Source organism: Gopherus evgoodei, chromosome 16 (genome assembly GCF_007399415.2).
Source record: "Gopherus evgoodei ecotype Sinaloan lineage chromosome 16, rGopEvg1_v1.p, whole genome shotgun sequence".
Taxonomy (NCBI): domain Eukaryota; kingdom Metazoa; phylum Chordata; order Testudines; family Testudinidae; genus Gopherus; species Gopherus evgoodei.
This window is the reverse complement of record NC_044337.1, coordinates 9,792,400-9,809,907: the sequence shown is the minus strand read 5'-3', so window position 1 is coordinate 9,809,907 and position 17,508 is coordinate 9,792,400. Positions and strand designations below refer to the sequence as shown.

At 47.7% G+C, this 17,508-nt stretch overlaps 1 protein-coding gene across 2 annotated transcripts in view; it reads left to right on the top strand.

Annotated features, from left to right (window-relative positions):
• ASTN2 (astrotactin 2) overlaps nt 1-16,260 on the top strand; it is a 639,084-nt gene extending 622,824 nt beyond the window's left edge. For both annotated transcript variants that reach the window (XM_030535214.1, XM_030535213.1), the window contains 3 exons: nt 573-673; nt 3,535-3,718; nt 15,383-16,260. In XM_030535214.1, the coding sequence (XP_030391074.1) occupies nt 573-673; nt 3,535-3,718; nt 15,383-15,620 (523 nt within the window). In that variant the 3' untranslated portion in view covers nt 15,621-16,260. The remainder of the gene's footprint in view (nt 1-572; nt 674-3,534; nt 3,719-15,382) is intronic.
• The last annotated feature ends 1,248 nt before the right edge of the window (nt 16,261-17,508 follow it).

Below are 17,508 nucleotides of genomic sequence, written 5' to 3'. Positions count from 1 at the left end.
ATTAGTTTCAAGTGTGAAATCAACACTCTCAGCCGTTCCCAGCCCCTCTCTGGCTAGAGAATGGAGAAAAGACAGCAGAGATCTATTTGAAGGATGCTTGCAAGCTGCTGCTGCCACGTGTTTGGGCATTTGAGAGAGGAATTAAAACCTCTGTTACTTAAGGATGGAGGTAGAGGCAGTGTACTCGCAGAAGCTAGTGTCCTGGCGCAGTTGCAGTGCGGCAGGTGAAGCAGCCCCCCTAGATGACAGTGGCTTTATAGAGCTGCAGGGCAGCGGGGCAGCTCTCCAGACACCAGTGCCCTTGTGTAGATGCAATGAGCAGTGCAAGGCAGCCCACAGATAATAGTGCCTTTGCACGAATGCAGTGAGCAGGGCACTGAGGCCCCGGCAGCTTTCCTTCTTTGTCCTCTTTGTTATAAATTCTACTGTTCTCTTCTCGCCCACTCAAGCTGTCAGAAGTGGACGTAACGAACTTGGACTGAACAGTTCATTGCTGTCTTGGAGCCTTGTCCATGTACTGTCGCAGAGCTGGTGTGGTGGCTAACACAGCTGATCTTCTCTCTACCTTCCAGATTTACCCTCTATGCCGTGGACACCCGAGGGAGGCATTCAGAGCTGAGCACCATCACCCTGAGAACAGCCTGCCCGCTGGTGGATGACAGCAAGGCAGAAGGTAAGAGTTCGATCTCCTGATTCCCGTGCTCCCAAACCCGGGAGAGCTCTCCTGCTAATCACCTCGGACCCTCCTTTTTCCCACTTCCCTTGTCCACTGTCCTCAGAGACGCGGCTGATTGCCGTGCTACCAATACTGCAGCGGAGGTGAGGAGAGAGAAAAGAAAAGGAATAACAGTAAGGAAAGCGGAGAGAGACACTGGAGGAGACGTTCAAGGAGAGTGAGGGCTTGTCACGAGGACACTTGCGAAAGTTAATTGCAATTCAGTATTAAAGTGGCCTACATTCGATTTTGCTTAATTCATTTGAATGACAACATCGACACGGGGGGTTAATTTGGTTTAACTAATCTACTGTAAAAAATAATTTGGATTAGCTTTCTTGGATGTCCCTGTGTAGACAGGCCCCGAGAGAGAAAGAACAAGGGGTGAAGCTGGAATAACCAGACTGTTCTGAACAGCAGTAAGAGAATGAAGAGCCAAACAGTGACATGCAGAGTGCATGCATGATCACAAAGCTCACAGTCTGTCTCGTGTGTGTGATCTGTTACTGCAGGGGTTTGCCACCTGTTTCCATTTGCGGACCCCTACAAAATTTTGACTAGAGGTGCGGCCCCCTTTGGAAATCTTAGGCCTGGTCCACACTACAGCGTTAAATCGATTTAAACAGCGTTAAATCGATTTAACGCTGTACCCGTCCACACTACAAGGCACTTAAAATCGATTTTAAGGGGTCTTAAAATCGATTTCTGTACTCCTGCTCCATGAGAGGAGTAACCCTAAATCGATATTACTATATCGATTTAGGGTTAGTGTGGACGGAAATCGAAGTTATTGGTCCCATTCTTTTACTGCGCTACCCAGAGTGCACCGCTCCGGAAATCGATGGTCGCCTGGGACCATGGACGCACACCACTGAAGTAATGTGCCCTAGTGTGGACGCGTAAAATCGATTTTATAAAACCTGTTTTATAAAATCGATTTTATTAATTTCGATTTTACTCTGTAGTGTGGACGTTTAGACATAGTCTGTGGGCCTCAGGTTGAAAACCACTGTGTTACTGTACAAAGGGACCTACAGCTGAGGGGGCGGGGAGGGGGGGAGAAGTAATACAAATGTCCAAAATTTGGAAGTTGATTTCAGTTTTCAGGGGTTGAAACAGGTCCCTTTATGTGGGAGTGACATTTTCAAAATCGTTCACATTTTTTATCAGAAACACAATGTACATTATTAGAATTTTTTTCTTTTAATGAAAAACCCAGTTTTCAGAAAACAAAATATATTTAACAATTTCTTTCAATAAAATTATATATCCAATGTAAGTGTGGGGGGGTGGTTTTCTGCATCTCCCTCCCCCCATTTCCGGGGGGGGGAGGCCATTTTCCCCCAACACTAAAGAAACCCCTTTTATTCAAAAAAGGTTGAGGGGCTCTGCCAGAACCCTATCTGTAAAAAAGAGACAATGATACCGACCTCCTTTGGAAAGCACTTTGTGATCTACTAATGAATAGTGTGAGATCAGAGCCAGAGATTATGCTCATGTTATTTTTAATGATTACTCTCTGCATTTCTGCCTAACTTGCTTTTCTTATTACTGATAATGTTCACGGGAAAAAAAAACAACCTCAACCTCTCATATTCCCTTCCCTCCCCCCACCTGCAATCGTTCCCATGGGGCCCAATTTTCCAAAGAGTTCAGCTCTCAACGTGCACCCAACAGTCTAAACCCTTGTGACAAATCAACCCTTATTTAGGTGCTTCAGGGCATGTCTTTGGAGTTAACGTGGGTGATCGGCACCTAGTTAGCCCCCCCCATGAGAGCACCACATGGCAAAGCCACCCCTGAGTCACAGGCACTGACTCTGTGGGTGCTCCAGCCCCCCCAAAAATAGTAGGTGTTCAGCACCCACCAGGCACCTGCCAGTCAGCTGCTCAGAGGCAGGTGGGAGGCACGGGTGGGAGATGGCGGAGTGGGGGTGGAAAGAGGTGGAGCGAGGGCAGGGCACTGGGGGAGGAGGCGGATCGGGGGTGGGAAGAGGCGGAGCAAGGGTGTGGCCTTGGGGGAAGAGGTGGGGTGGGGGCGGGTGGGCGGAAGTGGGGTGGAGCACACACCCAGAAAAATGAAAGTTGGTGCCTGTGTTCTTGCTGCAGAGGGTGGGCAGATTACGAGCCCAACAGAAAACAGCACCTGAGCTCTACCCCAGGCAAGCCAGACAGACTGCTTTGAAAACTCCAGCCAACTCGCACGAGAGGGCTTTGTATGGGGATGTTAGGGGCAACACCCAAGTAAGAGCCTGGGTTAATTCTGAAGTGAAGAAATACTCTCATGAAGTTGAAAATCAGGCCCATAGTGTTTGAGCAAGCAGTTCCCTCGACAGCAGTGCTTCCCAGCTCTGGAGGTACTTTAGGCTTTTGTGCCTGGTATTCTAGCATCTCCTTCTCTCTGTGCATTACTATTCCCCAGCTCCCACTCAGCAGCTGTGGAATTTTGGCCGACTGGGACTGGACGCAGAGGTTTAGAGTCTGCACCATTGAATGGGAGGTGGCAGGCATTGGTTGGCACAGCTGAGGGGTCAAGCCTTGATCCTGCAAATGGTTCTGCAGAAGCAGACTCCCTGCACCCACACAGAGTTGTTGAAGTCACCAGGGCTCCAGCCATGTGAGGCCACTAGCAGGATTGGGGCCTCAGTCTGGTACAGCTGCCCAGATAGATGGCTGTGCTCCGAAGCCAACTTCCAAGCTGCTGTGGGTGAGGCGGCCACCCCAGTCCCCCAGTGTCAGCCCCACTGCCTGGTTTTTCCTTCCGCACTCCCTGTGCCTTCCATTCCCTTGTAAACTCCTCCTTCCCCTGCTCCTTTTCAGAGATAGCTGATAAAATCTACAACCTCTACAATGGCTATACCAGTGGGAAGGAGCAGCAGACTGCCTACAACACGCTGATGGAGGTCTCCGCGTCCATGCTCTTCCGAGTCCAGCACCACTACAACTCGCATTACGAGAAGTTTGGAGACTTTGTCTGGCGCAGTGAGGATGAGCTGGGGCCCAGGTAGCTGTGCTTTCCCATAATCCTTTGGGGTTAGTCCATCTCACCCCGTTAGAGTTGCCTAGTGTCCTACACTGCTGAGTGCATCCTGTTTAGGTGGCCATTCAGATGACCCTGATGATCCCCTAATACCAGAGAGGTAGCTCTTTGTAAATCTCACCAACCAATCCCATCATCTAACTTGGATTGGGATAAAGGGGTGCTGTAATTTAGGATTTAAGTGATTTGTAACAGTTGTTTGGGAGAGAAGTCCTGGGAATAACAGGCCGTGCTGCAAATTAGGATCTGGGCCTAAGTGAACTAGTAAAGCTGTGTGGACCCAGTGCTATAAATTAGGACTGAGGTGAACTGTCAAAACTGTTATAAATTAGCATTGACCCCCAGTCTTTTTTACATTGGAGTCTTCATGGCAGAGACTGTGACTCCTCCAGAATTCAAATGTGCTCTGATATTTTCAGCATTGTCACAGTATACACTGATTAGATAGACTCATAGACTTTAAGGTCAGAAGGGACCATTATGATCATCTAGTCTGACCTTCTGCATAATGCAGGCTACAGAATCTCACCCATCCACTTCTATAACAATCCCCTAACCTATGTCTGAGTTAAGACGAATGAATGAATGTGGAAGTACAGAGAGTGATGCAAATTAGGACTGAGGTGCATTGCATCAGGTGTTTGGAGAGCTAAGTACTAGAATAATAAAGGGACAGTTTACCCTAAGGATGTATCCTGAGGGATAAAGGACTCTGCCTCAATCAGCACATCGTCTAAAAGCTGTAGCGTTGGTAGGTAGAAAAAGTCCAGATGATGAAGGAGAGCAGCTTGAGCAGCAGAGCACCATACTGGGGTACTGGCAGAGGAATCCTTTTTGGGATTTTGACAAATCAGCATTTTGTGACTAACAAACACATTGGTTGGAAAATCCCCACCCAGCTCCATGTAGTGGGTTCTTGAGAAGTTTACAATGGATGTTATACCACTTAGAGCCTGGCCTATTGTTCTGAGATCTCTGGAGTGAAAATGGCTGTCCCACAGCGATCGTCTTTGCTTGTGTTCTGGTTTTTAACAGTAGTAAAATTAACAGTTGCAACTTCATCTAAACCATTAACCCAGCTATAGCCCACCAGCCCGCTACAGATGTGAAGGCATTAAAAAGGCTCCCCTCCCACACCTTTATTTTGGAGGCACAAGACATGAGGGCCTCATGTAGCTTTTGTTTATATAAGGGGCAGGGGAGAAGGTTCACATGCAAAAACTGTCTTGACACCATGAGAGAGTGGAGATAAAACTTCCATTTGTTTACAGGTCACACAAAAAGCAGATATTTTCTTTTAATCTGTAGTTCTACCCTGGTGATATCTCCTTAGGGTTTGGTGAATGAACTATCAGCATGTGATAGACTGTGACTTTTCAGCACAATATCTCCTAAGCCCCTGGTGAATTAATCCTCGCTCTCTCATCTGATTGATGGAGAGACAGACATACGAGATGTATAGTCTGTCTGTCTAGTCAGCCTAATGTGACATATTGATCCGTTGCCCCTCACCATGGTTACTGGGCACTTTACAAGTTATAAATACTCTTAAAGAGCTTAGATTTCTCTCCCTCCCACCTAAAACAATAAAATGGCATTACAGTGGCCTGCCCAAATTCTAAATGCAGTGCGCACTAAAACCATGCTGCAAACTGAAGCATGTCCAGGCTATAGGATAAAATGTATGTTACAAACCCGTGTTCCCTTATCCTTAATCCCATGCCAAGAATGAGGATTAGCAGCTGGATAACTCTGAGATTATGAAGAACAACGGTTCCAGCAGTAATAGCCCCCCCCAAAAAAATCATTTTGGGGTATATGCAAATGTATATTACTGGTGAACATGCATGTTCGGAGAGACTGCAACTGTGGAATAGAATATACGTGGAGTATGCCACATCAGAGGACTGGGAGAGTTAGATGGGTTGTTTCCTGGATAAAGTGTCTTATTATGACCTTTTGGCCACCAGTCATGAACTGCTACCATAACTCCTCACAAAGAACATTCAGCAAGTGTCATGAAGCTCCCTCAGGATTCTAGATTCAGCCAACATGCTTAGAGATGTTTTACAAATGCCATGTTGTCAGCAGTCTGTTTCAGAAATGACCTTTTCTCTGAGTGCTAGAAAGAAAGAGAGAGAGAGAACTGGGAGGTACCGATGGTGGGGGGGAGCAATTAACCACAACAAACACATAATACCAATAGATTTTCCTCTTTTTTTTTTTTTGCCCACCCTGCATGTTGGGCACAAGCAGGGATCCATTCCTGGATCCATGCCACAATTTCTTGCAACAATTTACGACCCTCCTAGACATAAATCCAAGTTAGCCTGTGACTGGCCCTCCTACAGAGGTGACCTTGGTCGTAATTTTTTTGATAGCTCATTAACCTCTGATGTGAAGCCACTCTCCTCCCCTCTCCTTGATGGCACTGCAATTTGTTGCTCATTTCAAGTCATCCCTATCAGTACAAATCCATGGGGCTGTTGGTTTTCTTTATGTTTCCCTGGTAACTCCCTCTGTTACCTGGGCATCTCTGGAAGCTGAGTGACGATGCGCCTATTTGAAGGCATTATCCAGCAGGAAAATACAAGCCAGGCAAACTTGTCTCTGCATGTCCAGCAAGGAGATTTGGAAAGTGCTCTCCAGTGTCTCCTTGACGCACCGTTATACAGAAAGCAATGTCTAGAGACATCCGTGGATTCCGCAGTTGTCCTTCCGCACAGAGGCAGGGATCTCCAGCTGAACTTTCAGCAGCCCCTCATGCATCTGAGTAACCACCATCTCCTCACCGTGGGGAAGCTTCTAAAAATACCCCTGCCGCTTGCAAGCAGTTCTAGTCTCTTGACAAGAATGAAGGTCTGTCCTCCAGCCTCATTTCTCAGGTTGCTCTGACAGCGAGGGAGCCCCCGACAGCGGGAGAGGCGACTGAGGATTTTCCAAGGGAACATCTCGTAATGAGATTTTAATTGACAGGCTGTGCTTGTTCCCAGGAGGTCATTCATTTTCGTACCTTGAAATGTTTATCAGATGAGCCTCAGATCCACCGTAAATGTTCGCTCATAAAACTTAGTGACAAGAGGGGAGTCTATTGCCTCTGTGTAATAAATACATCATGCTGGAGTCCTCGAGAGCCCAGTTTCCATGAAAGCCACAGGTTACTGCAAACAGCTGCTCGCGAGAAGACACACTGACAACCAGATGTCTCAAACAGAAGGTTTACATTAAGGAGACATTAAAAAACTTAGCTCATAGGTGGCCCTAGCCCAGGACTTGCTGTGGTCAGGACTTGGCTCCTGATTTGCTTCATCCTGCTAGTCTCCTCTAACAAACCCCGTATAACCCCAACACACGCAAAAAGAGACGCTTGCTCCAAATTTACAGCAACAATTTATTCCAACTAAAGAGAAGAATCCGTCTAGACCAATAAAGGCCTGATGCTACTATGCGTTCGTTCGATCCTTCCTGGCCTCATGTTGTGCAGGGATGATGCTTTATGTCACAAGCTCTTCTTTTAACAGCTGCCTGGGGTTGTTTTTTTGGGAGGGTGAGGGGTTATTGTGGCCATCGCAACAGTGTCTGACTCTCAGAGGGAGGTGGAGGAAATAGACATGGTTACATTGTCCCCGCCCCCCACCCCTGTTCTCATCAGGTCAGGATGTGACATCAGCATGGGGCTTGAAGCCCCTCCTTCTCTTAAAGCAAGTAAGGGGGCCCTGCTGACAGCAGCAGCAGGAGAAGATCCTTTTAAATGCAGGCGTCTCCACCAGCAGCTGCCTTACGGTAACAGGAGGGAATATGATGTACAGATGAGAGGTTGCGATAGCCGGGTTTGGAGTGCTGGACTCTCTATCCTCCCATCTGAGAGCCTGACAGACTTGGGTCAATTATCACTTGGGTGGAAAATCTGAATTTATAGCAAAAAAACCCCACAAGAGAACAAGACAACCAGGCATTGACCTCTCCCCCACCTCCCGTCAGAGTACTGGGGCGAGACCCTGCTCCACTCCAACACAGCTGTTGTTCCCTGTCTGCCTGTAATCCTGTGTTGTACTTTTCCAGTGCCTTTCATCCTAGCATGTCAAAGTGCTTTGCAAGCAGTTAGCTAGCCCCCATTGCAGCCCTGGGATCAAGGTGAGTATTGTATTCCCAAAGTAGATGGGCAAACTGAGACGGGGAAGGGTGAAGTGACGCATCATACGGTGCACAACTGGTCTGGGACAGAGCTGGTAGTAGCCAATGCAAGACACCCAGCTGTCGCACACTCCCTGCCAGCACGGAGAATAGAACCCAGGAGTCCAAGTCTGCTACCCTAACCACTGTACTATACTCCCTTATGACAGTGCCTTTATCCATGCATGATCTCTTCCAACGGCCCTAGCAACCACACTTTCTCATCTCTCTTCAGGCCCCAGTACCACAAGATGCAAGAGGAGAAAATGGCAGCAGAGGGCCATTACTTTTAATCCCTTCCATCATTTTAACTGCAGTGTCAACCTCCTAAATCCTTCACTTTCATGGCAAACAGGATCAGGGCCAGGCTGGCACCAAGTTTAAAACAGCTGGCCGCAAAGTGCAATGTAGCAGATGAGGAGGAATGGCGCTGACACCATGTGGGGACAGGGTGGGGAAGAAGCAGCCAAGCTTTGATGGCTCAGGGGCTTAATGCAGACCAGTGTCAGCCCTGGCTGTAGCCAGCCCAGGAGTCTGACTTCTGCAGCCCTCCCCTCCTGATCCTGCCCTTTCATATGGGAATAAATTATTGTTTCTGGCAGCGACGGGGTAGCTCGGCGTTAGGAAGATTTCATTTCCAGTATTTGAAAAGGTGGTCGCTCTGGCCTGACATCCCCCCGCAGAGAGCACTTGGATGGTGGCCAGAATTTGATTGATGGCGTTAAATTGGCAGCCCAAGAACTGCTTCTGTAATTTATTACCCAGCCTTCACCAGAAGGCTTCTCTCTCTTTTTCTCCTCTCCCCTGGTCTCTTTCTCTCCTTCTTCCTTTTTTTTTTAATAAAGAAAAGATGTCAGCCAAAAGTCTAACATTTAAGCATGACTTCATTAACCCACTCAAACAAGTGAGCCATGCCAGCTCCCCTCCAGGAGAGCCAAGCAACCTGGCTGTAACTGAGGGGGTTTGTCATCGCCCCAGGGATAGCAAAATCCAGGTATCCATTTCCCTCCTGATCTTCCACGCCAGCATGTTCCTCTGCCCTGTCCTTGTTTTCTCCTGCATGGAGCTGCTGCCTCCTCTGATTTGTCGGAGCACTTTACAGTTGGTGCATCCCCAGGGCCATTCCATCACCTGCTGCTTCCTGTTGTTACACTCCCTAAGGGGAGAACAGAGCAAACCCACTAGTTGTCCCCAGCAGATGATAGACAGAGGGAGTGGCATGTGTTTGCCCTGTCCTGCCACAACAATGGCCCAGGACAGGCTGGAGGAAGCAAGCCCTGTGAGATAGTTTTCAGTGGTGTCTAAAGGTAAAGAGATGGAGAGGGGGAAAGACAGAAGAGGGGCATGGGAAACTGTAGAGGAGACCAGAAGGAAATGGAGAGGGAGAGATAAGCAGATGGCACAGAAGAGGGAGAGAAAAGACAAAGGAAGTGAGCACAGGATATAGGAGATGGAATGGAAGAGAGATGGGACAGGAGGCACATTTAGGCATGTCTTGGAGATCTAGACCTTCATCTGAAGCATCTGGCATAGGCTAGGGGCAGGATATTGGACTAGATGGACCATTGGTCTGAATCCATCCTTGAGAATCTGGGGTTTTGAAGCTCAAGGCATGACGCTATTTGCACCCATTTTGATGCAGAGCATGCCATTCGTGCATTGTGCACTACCCTAGAGCAAGTGGAGGGGACTCACTAGTGGGTAAATGCAGCTTCCCTTTATTGTAGCATGTAAGGGACAAACTTACAGCTATTCCTGCCCATCCATGCATCCATCTTCTGTTTGGCTTCTCAGCAATAGAGCCTGCCGTGAGTGTCACCTCCCGCCATTCTCTCCTCTTACAGCCACTCCAGCAGGCAGTCTCAAGGCGAGCGGAATAACACATGGCATCAGGTCATTACATTTACAATTTCAGCCCAGAATTGGACACTCCTTCTTTCCCAATCTCCCAACGGGCAAAGAGCACAACCCAATATTACTGATACCAAGCTAGCTAGGACACCTCCCTCACACACTCCGTCCTAGTTCATGCCAAACGCCAGCTGTCTCCAGAGCAAGCCCAGTATAGGCATCTGAGTGTTGATCACCCAGTCAGGCCTGCTTCTTAGGGTCTGTCTACACTGCAGTCAGAGGTATGCCTGCAGCACCTGTAGACATACGTGAGCTAGCTAGCTTGAATAATGCTAGCAATGAAGCCGCAGCATCAGGAGCTGTAGAAACTTCTGGAAGCTGGACAGGTTTAGACTGCAAATAAGGCATACATTTTTAAAAGTGTGAGAGCAATTAACCAAGGGTCACAGTGGATTCTCCATCACGATCATTTTAAAATCAAGACTGGATGTGTTTCTACAAGAGCTGCTCTAGGAATTAATTTGGAGAAGTTCTATGGCCTGTGCTGTACAGGAGGTCAAACTAGATGATCAAGCGGCCTTGGAATCTGTGGATCTGTGTAAACAGTGGCAGCCCATGCTGCCATGACTTCACTGCTATAGTTGTTTGAGCTAGCTGGATCAAAGCTAGCTTCCGTCATATGTCTGATTGCAGTGTAGACATAGCTTCAATCTTCCAAACAAGAAAGTGTTTCCAGATGTGCGCTCCAGATAGGTTGGTCTTTTCTTTTCTGTAACTACCTTTCTGTTTTCTTTCCTTTCATTTAGATAAACTGGGTAATTCCCACCAATATCTGCCTTTCCATTTCTTTGGCAAGGTTTGGCTTTTGAAGCAAACGCCTGACACACAGTCTCCTCTCCCAACATACTATAAAGGGTTCATGGATGTTAATAGATTTTGTCTCCCTAAACTGGACAGGGAGAGCTCACAACTCTAGGCCCAGCTCACAACCCAGCTGGCTTGACTATGACAGGAGTTCGATGGGAATGTCTTTAGTGTGAACTAGAAATAGCTATTGCTGTCCAACTGGAGCTGGTGAAAAAACAAAAGGCTAGTTTCACAAATAATGTTGAAATTTCAACGTTGTTTTCATTCCGATAGGTTTGAACCAAGGCCATTTTTCTTCATTTCTTTTTTAAAATTCAATTTTTTTACTGTTATAAAAAAAATTCAAAAAGGGGAAAATTAGCCCCCAGAAAGAATGAAAAATGATAAAATTTGGACAATGTTGAGACGGGTTCATGAAGATTTTTGTTCCTTCCCCCCAAGAAAAAAGGTTGTTTTCTTACAAAAACTCATCATTCAAAAATGTGTAACTCATTTTATATCCACCCGCTCTCATCTATATTTAATAATATCAGGTATGGCCCAATGCTGTGCTGCAGACACAATGTTCAGAAGCACTGGACTCTTTCAGACATGAGTCTAAATCCTCTGTTTGCTTACACCCAGTGCAATCCACATTGAAGTTAATGAACTCTACGCAGTAAAAGTCAGTGCAGAATATGACTCCTTGGCATGCATTAGTTTAGCTTTGGGATCCTCATTGAAAATGCCAGTTTCCATAACGGGAAACCTTCAAAGTATTTTAGCTTAACAATCTGGGGGAGTGGGGGGCATGTCACTGGTGAAGTTATGCCTCTTGGAATGCAGGGAGAGGGAGTACCTCTCTGGTAGGATGGTGGCTACTTAACGGAATTGTGTTAGCGGGAGTTGGAAGTTGTTGGTCAGTGCTCCAGCCATCACACTGAATGTATATGTATGTGCCTTTTATAGTAGGCTTGAATTCTCCTAGCTCAGCTTGTCCCTCATCCTTGAAACCTGAAGACATAGCCACTGTATGGAAAGTTACCATTGCAGGACACAGGTGCTCTCACTTGGTATCCCCACCACAGCAGTAATTATTCTCTGCCTGTCTCAGTGTGGAAGAGGAAGGGTAGCCACTTGACTGAGGTTTGCTGGCCTTTCATATCATCCCTCCCCAGAAACAGGGAGTCATACCTGGTCATGGAGGTTTGACTGGTCTCCAGTCACTGCTGTTTTGGCTTGTTGCTCTGCCACACACTTCCACACTCTTTTATGACTCACGGTGAATTCTTACTTAGGCTCTCAGTTAGTGAGATGCCTTGGAGAGAGCAGCTGCACCAGAAAACAGCCGTGTTCCCTCCCAAAGAATCCAGGGCAGAAGCACCAGAAAGCTTTCATAATCGAATAATCCCCATGTTTATACCTAGCCGACTGAGAGCGCTGCCCCTGACATGTCATTATTGGGAATTGACATTTCTTCGGTAACTGTATCAAACCCCGCACCCCGAGTGGAAGAGGGAATAATCTGTGATCTTGAGACTTTCAAACCAGTCAAATAAACCTTCTTTCCCTGCTTTTGATTTAGCATGTTGTGGGCTCTTACTAGGGGCGGGTTGGCCTCTAACTACTGTATTTTGTTTTGTCTTAGGGGGTTGTTGCACATTTCCTTCTCTGCTGTTACAGAGTTGGGTTCTTCCTAGCCCATCCCCCCTCTGAAGACTTGATGAAATGCAGAGAGGGAAGCTGTGTGCTTGGGTTCCTTCCTTCAGTGAGGCGTGAGCCGGGGGGAGACAGGTATTCTGGAGAACTCCAGATAAGTAACAGAAGGAGAGGGCAAGGTATCCCCATTTGGCTTTTTGCTTCTCCAGTGGCTTCCTGCAGCAGCAAGTTTGAGGGTTGTGCTATGGTGATAGATAGATGGCTAAAGGGATGTATGGTTTGTTCACAATAGTCAGTGTTTCATTCTTAAGAATCGTGATCAACTTGTGACTTCAATGGAGTTGCACCAGTGTAACTGAGAGGCAAATTTGGCCCCTGAGTTGAGGGAGGAAGCCCAGTTTCCAACAGGATGTTTGCTTCTCTCTGTCTTTTTCAACCAATAAACAAGGGAGCATGCATTAAACTCCGAAGGGCTCAGGGAGTTATTGAAGGCACAGTTTTGGTTCAGGAATGCATTGCCAAACCAGTCATATATATATGGCAAACCAGTCATATATATACTGGCATGAGCAGCTCAAGTAAAGCAACTCTTACTGGGATCTTTGGCAATTAGAGTAATATATATATATATATTACTCTAATTGCCAAAGATCCCAGTAAGAGTTGCTTTACTTGAGCTGCTCATGCCAGTCAAGCCCTAACCCCAGTGGGAATTTGCCAGGTTTCAAGCCATAGGGCTGGACTCTGTAAACTTTCTGTGATGTGTCAGTGTTACTGAAGAGGGCAGCCTCGGTTAGATGACTCAACGCAGTTGAGAGATGTGATGAGTTGTATTCCCAGCTTTTTTATATAGAGAAGGTCACTAAACCTCCTTGTGCCTCAGTTTCCCCGTCTGTACACTGGGAATAATAGCATAGATGCCATAAGCCTTAATTAATTAACATAGAATCATAGGACTGGAAGGAACCTCGAGAGATTATCTAGTCCAGTCCCTGGAACTTGTGGCATGACTAAGTATTATCTAGACCAGGGATGGGCAAACTTTTTGGCCTGAGGGCCACATCTGTGTATGGAAATTGTATAGTGGGCCATGAATGCTCACAAAATTAACAAGTCATGTTCAAACAGGACAATACACGTTTGTTTCAAAATCAACTCTATTAAAATAATTCTGTTGGACAATGCGCTGTTAGGAAATGACATTACTGAGCTGTTTGTTGATTTTGCTACACAATTTTGCTCTTGTCTGAACCCAAATTGTATGCTAGCCTGGATTTGTCGGGCGTTAGCTTCCAGTCATTGGAACACATTGAGTTCTCAGAAATCTCCTCCCACGTAGGGCCCAACAGCCCACAATCGAATTGCCTCTGGGTGCTAGGAAAGGAGCAGGCAGCTGGGCTTGCATGTTCCAGGCTCTGATGGTGCATGAGGTGCATTTGGGTTGTGCAGCATGTCCTCACACCCATAACACAGGAGCCCCCGACCCCACTCCCCAGCTGGAGCTCCAGGCAGGAGCTCTGGGAGCAGGGCACTGGAGCTCGAGGGATGGATTAAAAGCTTTGATGGGCCAGACGTGGCGCAAAGGCTATAGTTTGTCCACTCCTGATCTAGATCATCCCTGACCGGTTGTTGTTCTAATCTGCTCTCAAAAATCTCCCATGATGGAGATTCCACAACCTCCCTAGGCAATTTATTCCAGTGCTTAACCACCCGGACGGTTAGGAAGTTTTTCCTAATGTCCAACCTAACTCCTCCCTTGCTAATTTAAGCCCATTGCTTCTTGTCCTATCTGTATCATCTGTAAAATATTTTGAGATGCTGGCATAGCAGGTGCTATAGACATTTCATTACAGTAAAAGGGGTGTTATCCAGCCCTGTATCAACCGGAAAGCTTTATAAACTGGCATTTCTAATCTTCATAGAAAGCCTGGTTTATAGTCCAGTAGGCATGGGGCCGACAGGCTCCCTACCTGGCTCCATGTGGCTCCCCAGAGGCGGTGACAGGTCCCTGTGGCTCCTAGGCAGAGGAATAGCCATGAGGAGTTCGGAGTGCGGGAGAGCATGCGGGGCTGGGGACTGGGGCACGGGAGGAGTTTCGGGGTGCCGGATCAAAGGGACACTGACCTCGGGTGGCTCCCCACAAGCAGTGACCTATCCCTGCTGTTCCTACGTGGAGGTGCAGCTAGGCATCTCTGTATACTGCTTCTGCCCACAGGCATTGCCCCCACAGCTCCCACTGGCCGTGGTTCCCACCCAATGGAAGCTGCAGAGCCAGTGATCGGGATAGGGAGAGGGCAGCACACAAAGCCACCTAGCCATGCCTCCACCTAGGAACAGCAGGGATAGGTCACCACTTGCAGGGAGCCGTTCAAGATGAGCGTCCCCCAGATCCGGCACCCCGAAACCCCTCCCTCGCCCCAACCCCCTCCCGCGGCCCCTCTCACACCCAAACTCCCTCCCTCTCAGTTAACCTAAATTTTTCACTTGCCAGCATCCCCATTTCTCCAACATGCCGGATAAAAAACCTTTTACTGTAATTAGGAATCAGTCAGAAGAGAGAATCTATTGATCTGTCTAGCTACTGGCAACTGTTAACAGAACTGTTTTGTCTATGTGACAGGACAGACCGCCCTGGCTAGAGCTGAGCGAATAATGTAGTTATTTATTTATTTCTTTTGGTGGTGGCCAAACCAAAACTCCTTTTTTTCCCTTGCCAAAATGAAAAACTGAAAAAAAAATTCAGTCTGGTCAAGCAAACTATTTTGGCTGTTGACTCAAAACATCACCTTGAAACAAATTGTCTGTTGGAATTGACATTTTCTAAACAGAATGTCAATTTGAAGGGATTGTAACAGCTCATTTTGTAACAGCTCATGTTGAAAACGCCAAAACAAACCATTTCCCCATTTTAAAATCATCTTTTTTGTTTGCTTGGTTGGTTGGTTTTGTTTTTTGCCAAATTCAACCTGAAAAATGAATTTTCGGCAAATTTAGTAGTCGCCAAAACTATTTCACCCACCTCTAGTCCTGGCTCCTAGCTCCCTGGTCTAACTGCTTCCACCTTCTTGCTATGTCTCCGTCTCCTCTTCTTCATTCCAGGAAAGCTCACCTGATCTTAAGGCGGCTGGAGAAAGTTAGCAGCCACTGTTCGACCCTGCTCCGCAGTGCCTATATCCAGAGCCGCACTGACACCATGCCCTACCTGTTCTGTCGCAGCGAAGAGGTCCGGCCGGCCGGCATGGTCTGGTACAACATCCTAAAGGACACCAAAGTGACGTGTGAGGAGAAGATGGTCTCCATGCTGCGCAACACGTATGGGGAGTCCAAGGGGCGGTGAGGGACGATGTTGGCCTGGAGCTGTGGGAGGGAACTCCGAGGAGTCACAGACATGTGACAACCTGAGTAGCTGGTGGGCTTAGGGGAAGGGTGACGTTCAGATGGAGGGGACAGCGAGGCCAAACCGAACTGTTGGACATGGGCGGTGGAGAAACGAGAAATCAGCCAGTTGGACTTTGATTTCCCTTTTTGTTTTATTTTTTTAAATGAAAATACCTAAGTCGACTCAATAGCACCGTCTCTCCTTTTTAATCTTTTCTTACCGAATTTTCTGGACTACATGCTCCAAGTCTGAGAGGAGGAGAAATCCAAAAGGGCCAGGTCAGGGCATAGGAGAGCTAGCTGCCCCTTCCTCTGCTAGCCTTGGAAGTGGACCAGGTGGGGAAGGGGGCCCGCTGCATCAGTGCGTCAAGGAGCCAAGGCGAAGCGTCTCAGTTGTGGGAGGCGACACCGGGAGCTGGAGGCACCATCCTGAAACCGAAGATCTTGGAGATTAACGCCAGCCAGGCAGGTGCAAAGACATTGCAGGCAAACTGGGATTTTTTTAACGCTCCGAGTTTGCAGAACTGCTGCTTGTGGAGTCTTCGTTTGCAGGGCTCCTGACAGGTTGTTCTGTGCATTAAAGATTCATATGAAGTCCACCTTCCCCGCCTGCTGGGTATTTTTTGCCAACACACATCTCTGCCATGGCTTTTTTGCAGAATGACCTGAGGAGGAAACAAGTCTCCTCAGAGCTCTGGTGAAAGAAATGCAAGTGTCGGGTACAGGATTAAGAGAAGAATCCTAGTATATGGAACAATAAGACACTTCTCAATGCTGGATTGGGGTAGCCATGAGAGGAGCTGAGCATTTAAAGAGGGCGGGGAGTGACTCTTTTTGTCTGCGGGCTCCCTCCATAAAGCCAGATCACTCTTTGTTCTCAGCTCCTGTTGTAAGAGTTCTGTGCTCATGGGAAAACCCTATAAGGCAGCCAAGGGCTAGATAGACATGGAGACTCTATCGTCTTTTAGCATCTCATGTGGCTAAGGTTGGCACACGCTGGGAATGGAGCAAGGTGGGAGGCTGAGGATAGAGGAACTAGATCCAGAGCCCTCTGAAGTCAGTGGGAGGCTTTCCATTGACTTCACTGGTGCCACTGAATTCCTCTTTCAGTGGAGAAGGGGAGTTCAGTCTGGGCCAGAGTTGGCATCTGCTGAAGAAGCAACTCAAGCATGCCCAAGACTATGGAGACAGAGGTTGGAATTTCTCCTGTGTAAGGTGCCACATGGATCATTGCAGAGCAGATGGGGGCTGACCAGTCCTCTTGCCATAAAGAAACATAGGGCAGGGGAAGGATCAGTGCTGACACAAAGGAAAAACACCCCTTCTTCTCAGCTCTTCTGCGGCTGTCACACACTACGTGTTTGTATAGCACCTAGGACCAAGGTGGCCCTGTCCCTCCAGGGGCCTCCAGGTGCTATCACCATACAAACAATAAATAATAACAATAACCTTCAGAGAGACATCTGTGGTAAGCTCCCCCAGCAGCCCTCCTAGCCCACCTGATTCCAGACGCAACTTTGCTTAGATACAGACCTGTAGCATCTTGGAGCTGAGGTCCAGCCTGCTGCTGTGCCCATGAAGGGTTAATCCCTTGGCACCTAAAACACCCTACACTGCGATCTTCCTTCCATGGGGCTTTGCTCCTGCTTTGCATGCTGTTAGGCCTCAGGAGATTGTGAGTTACTGGTCCCCATTAGTCAACCGTTCCCTTTGCCATTGGTGGGGCCACATGGAGCAAATGCAAGACAAGGTGGAAAGGCCAAAGAGCCTCTCCTCCCCTGTGCCCATGCGTAGAGGCCAGCCACAATATGTCCAGCCCTAGTGCATCCATGGACAGAAGCTGCCTG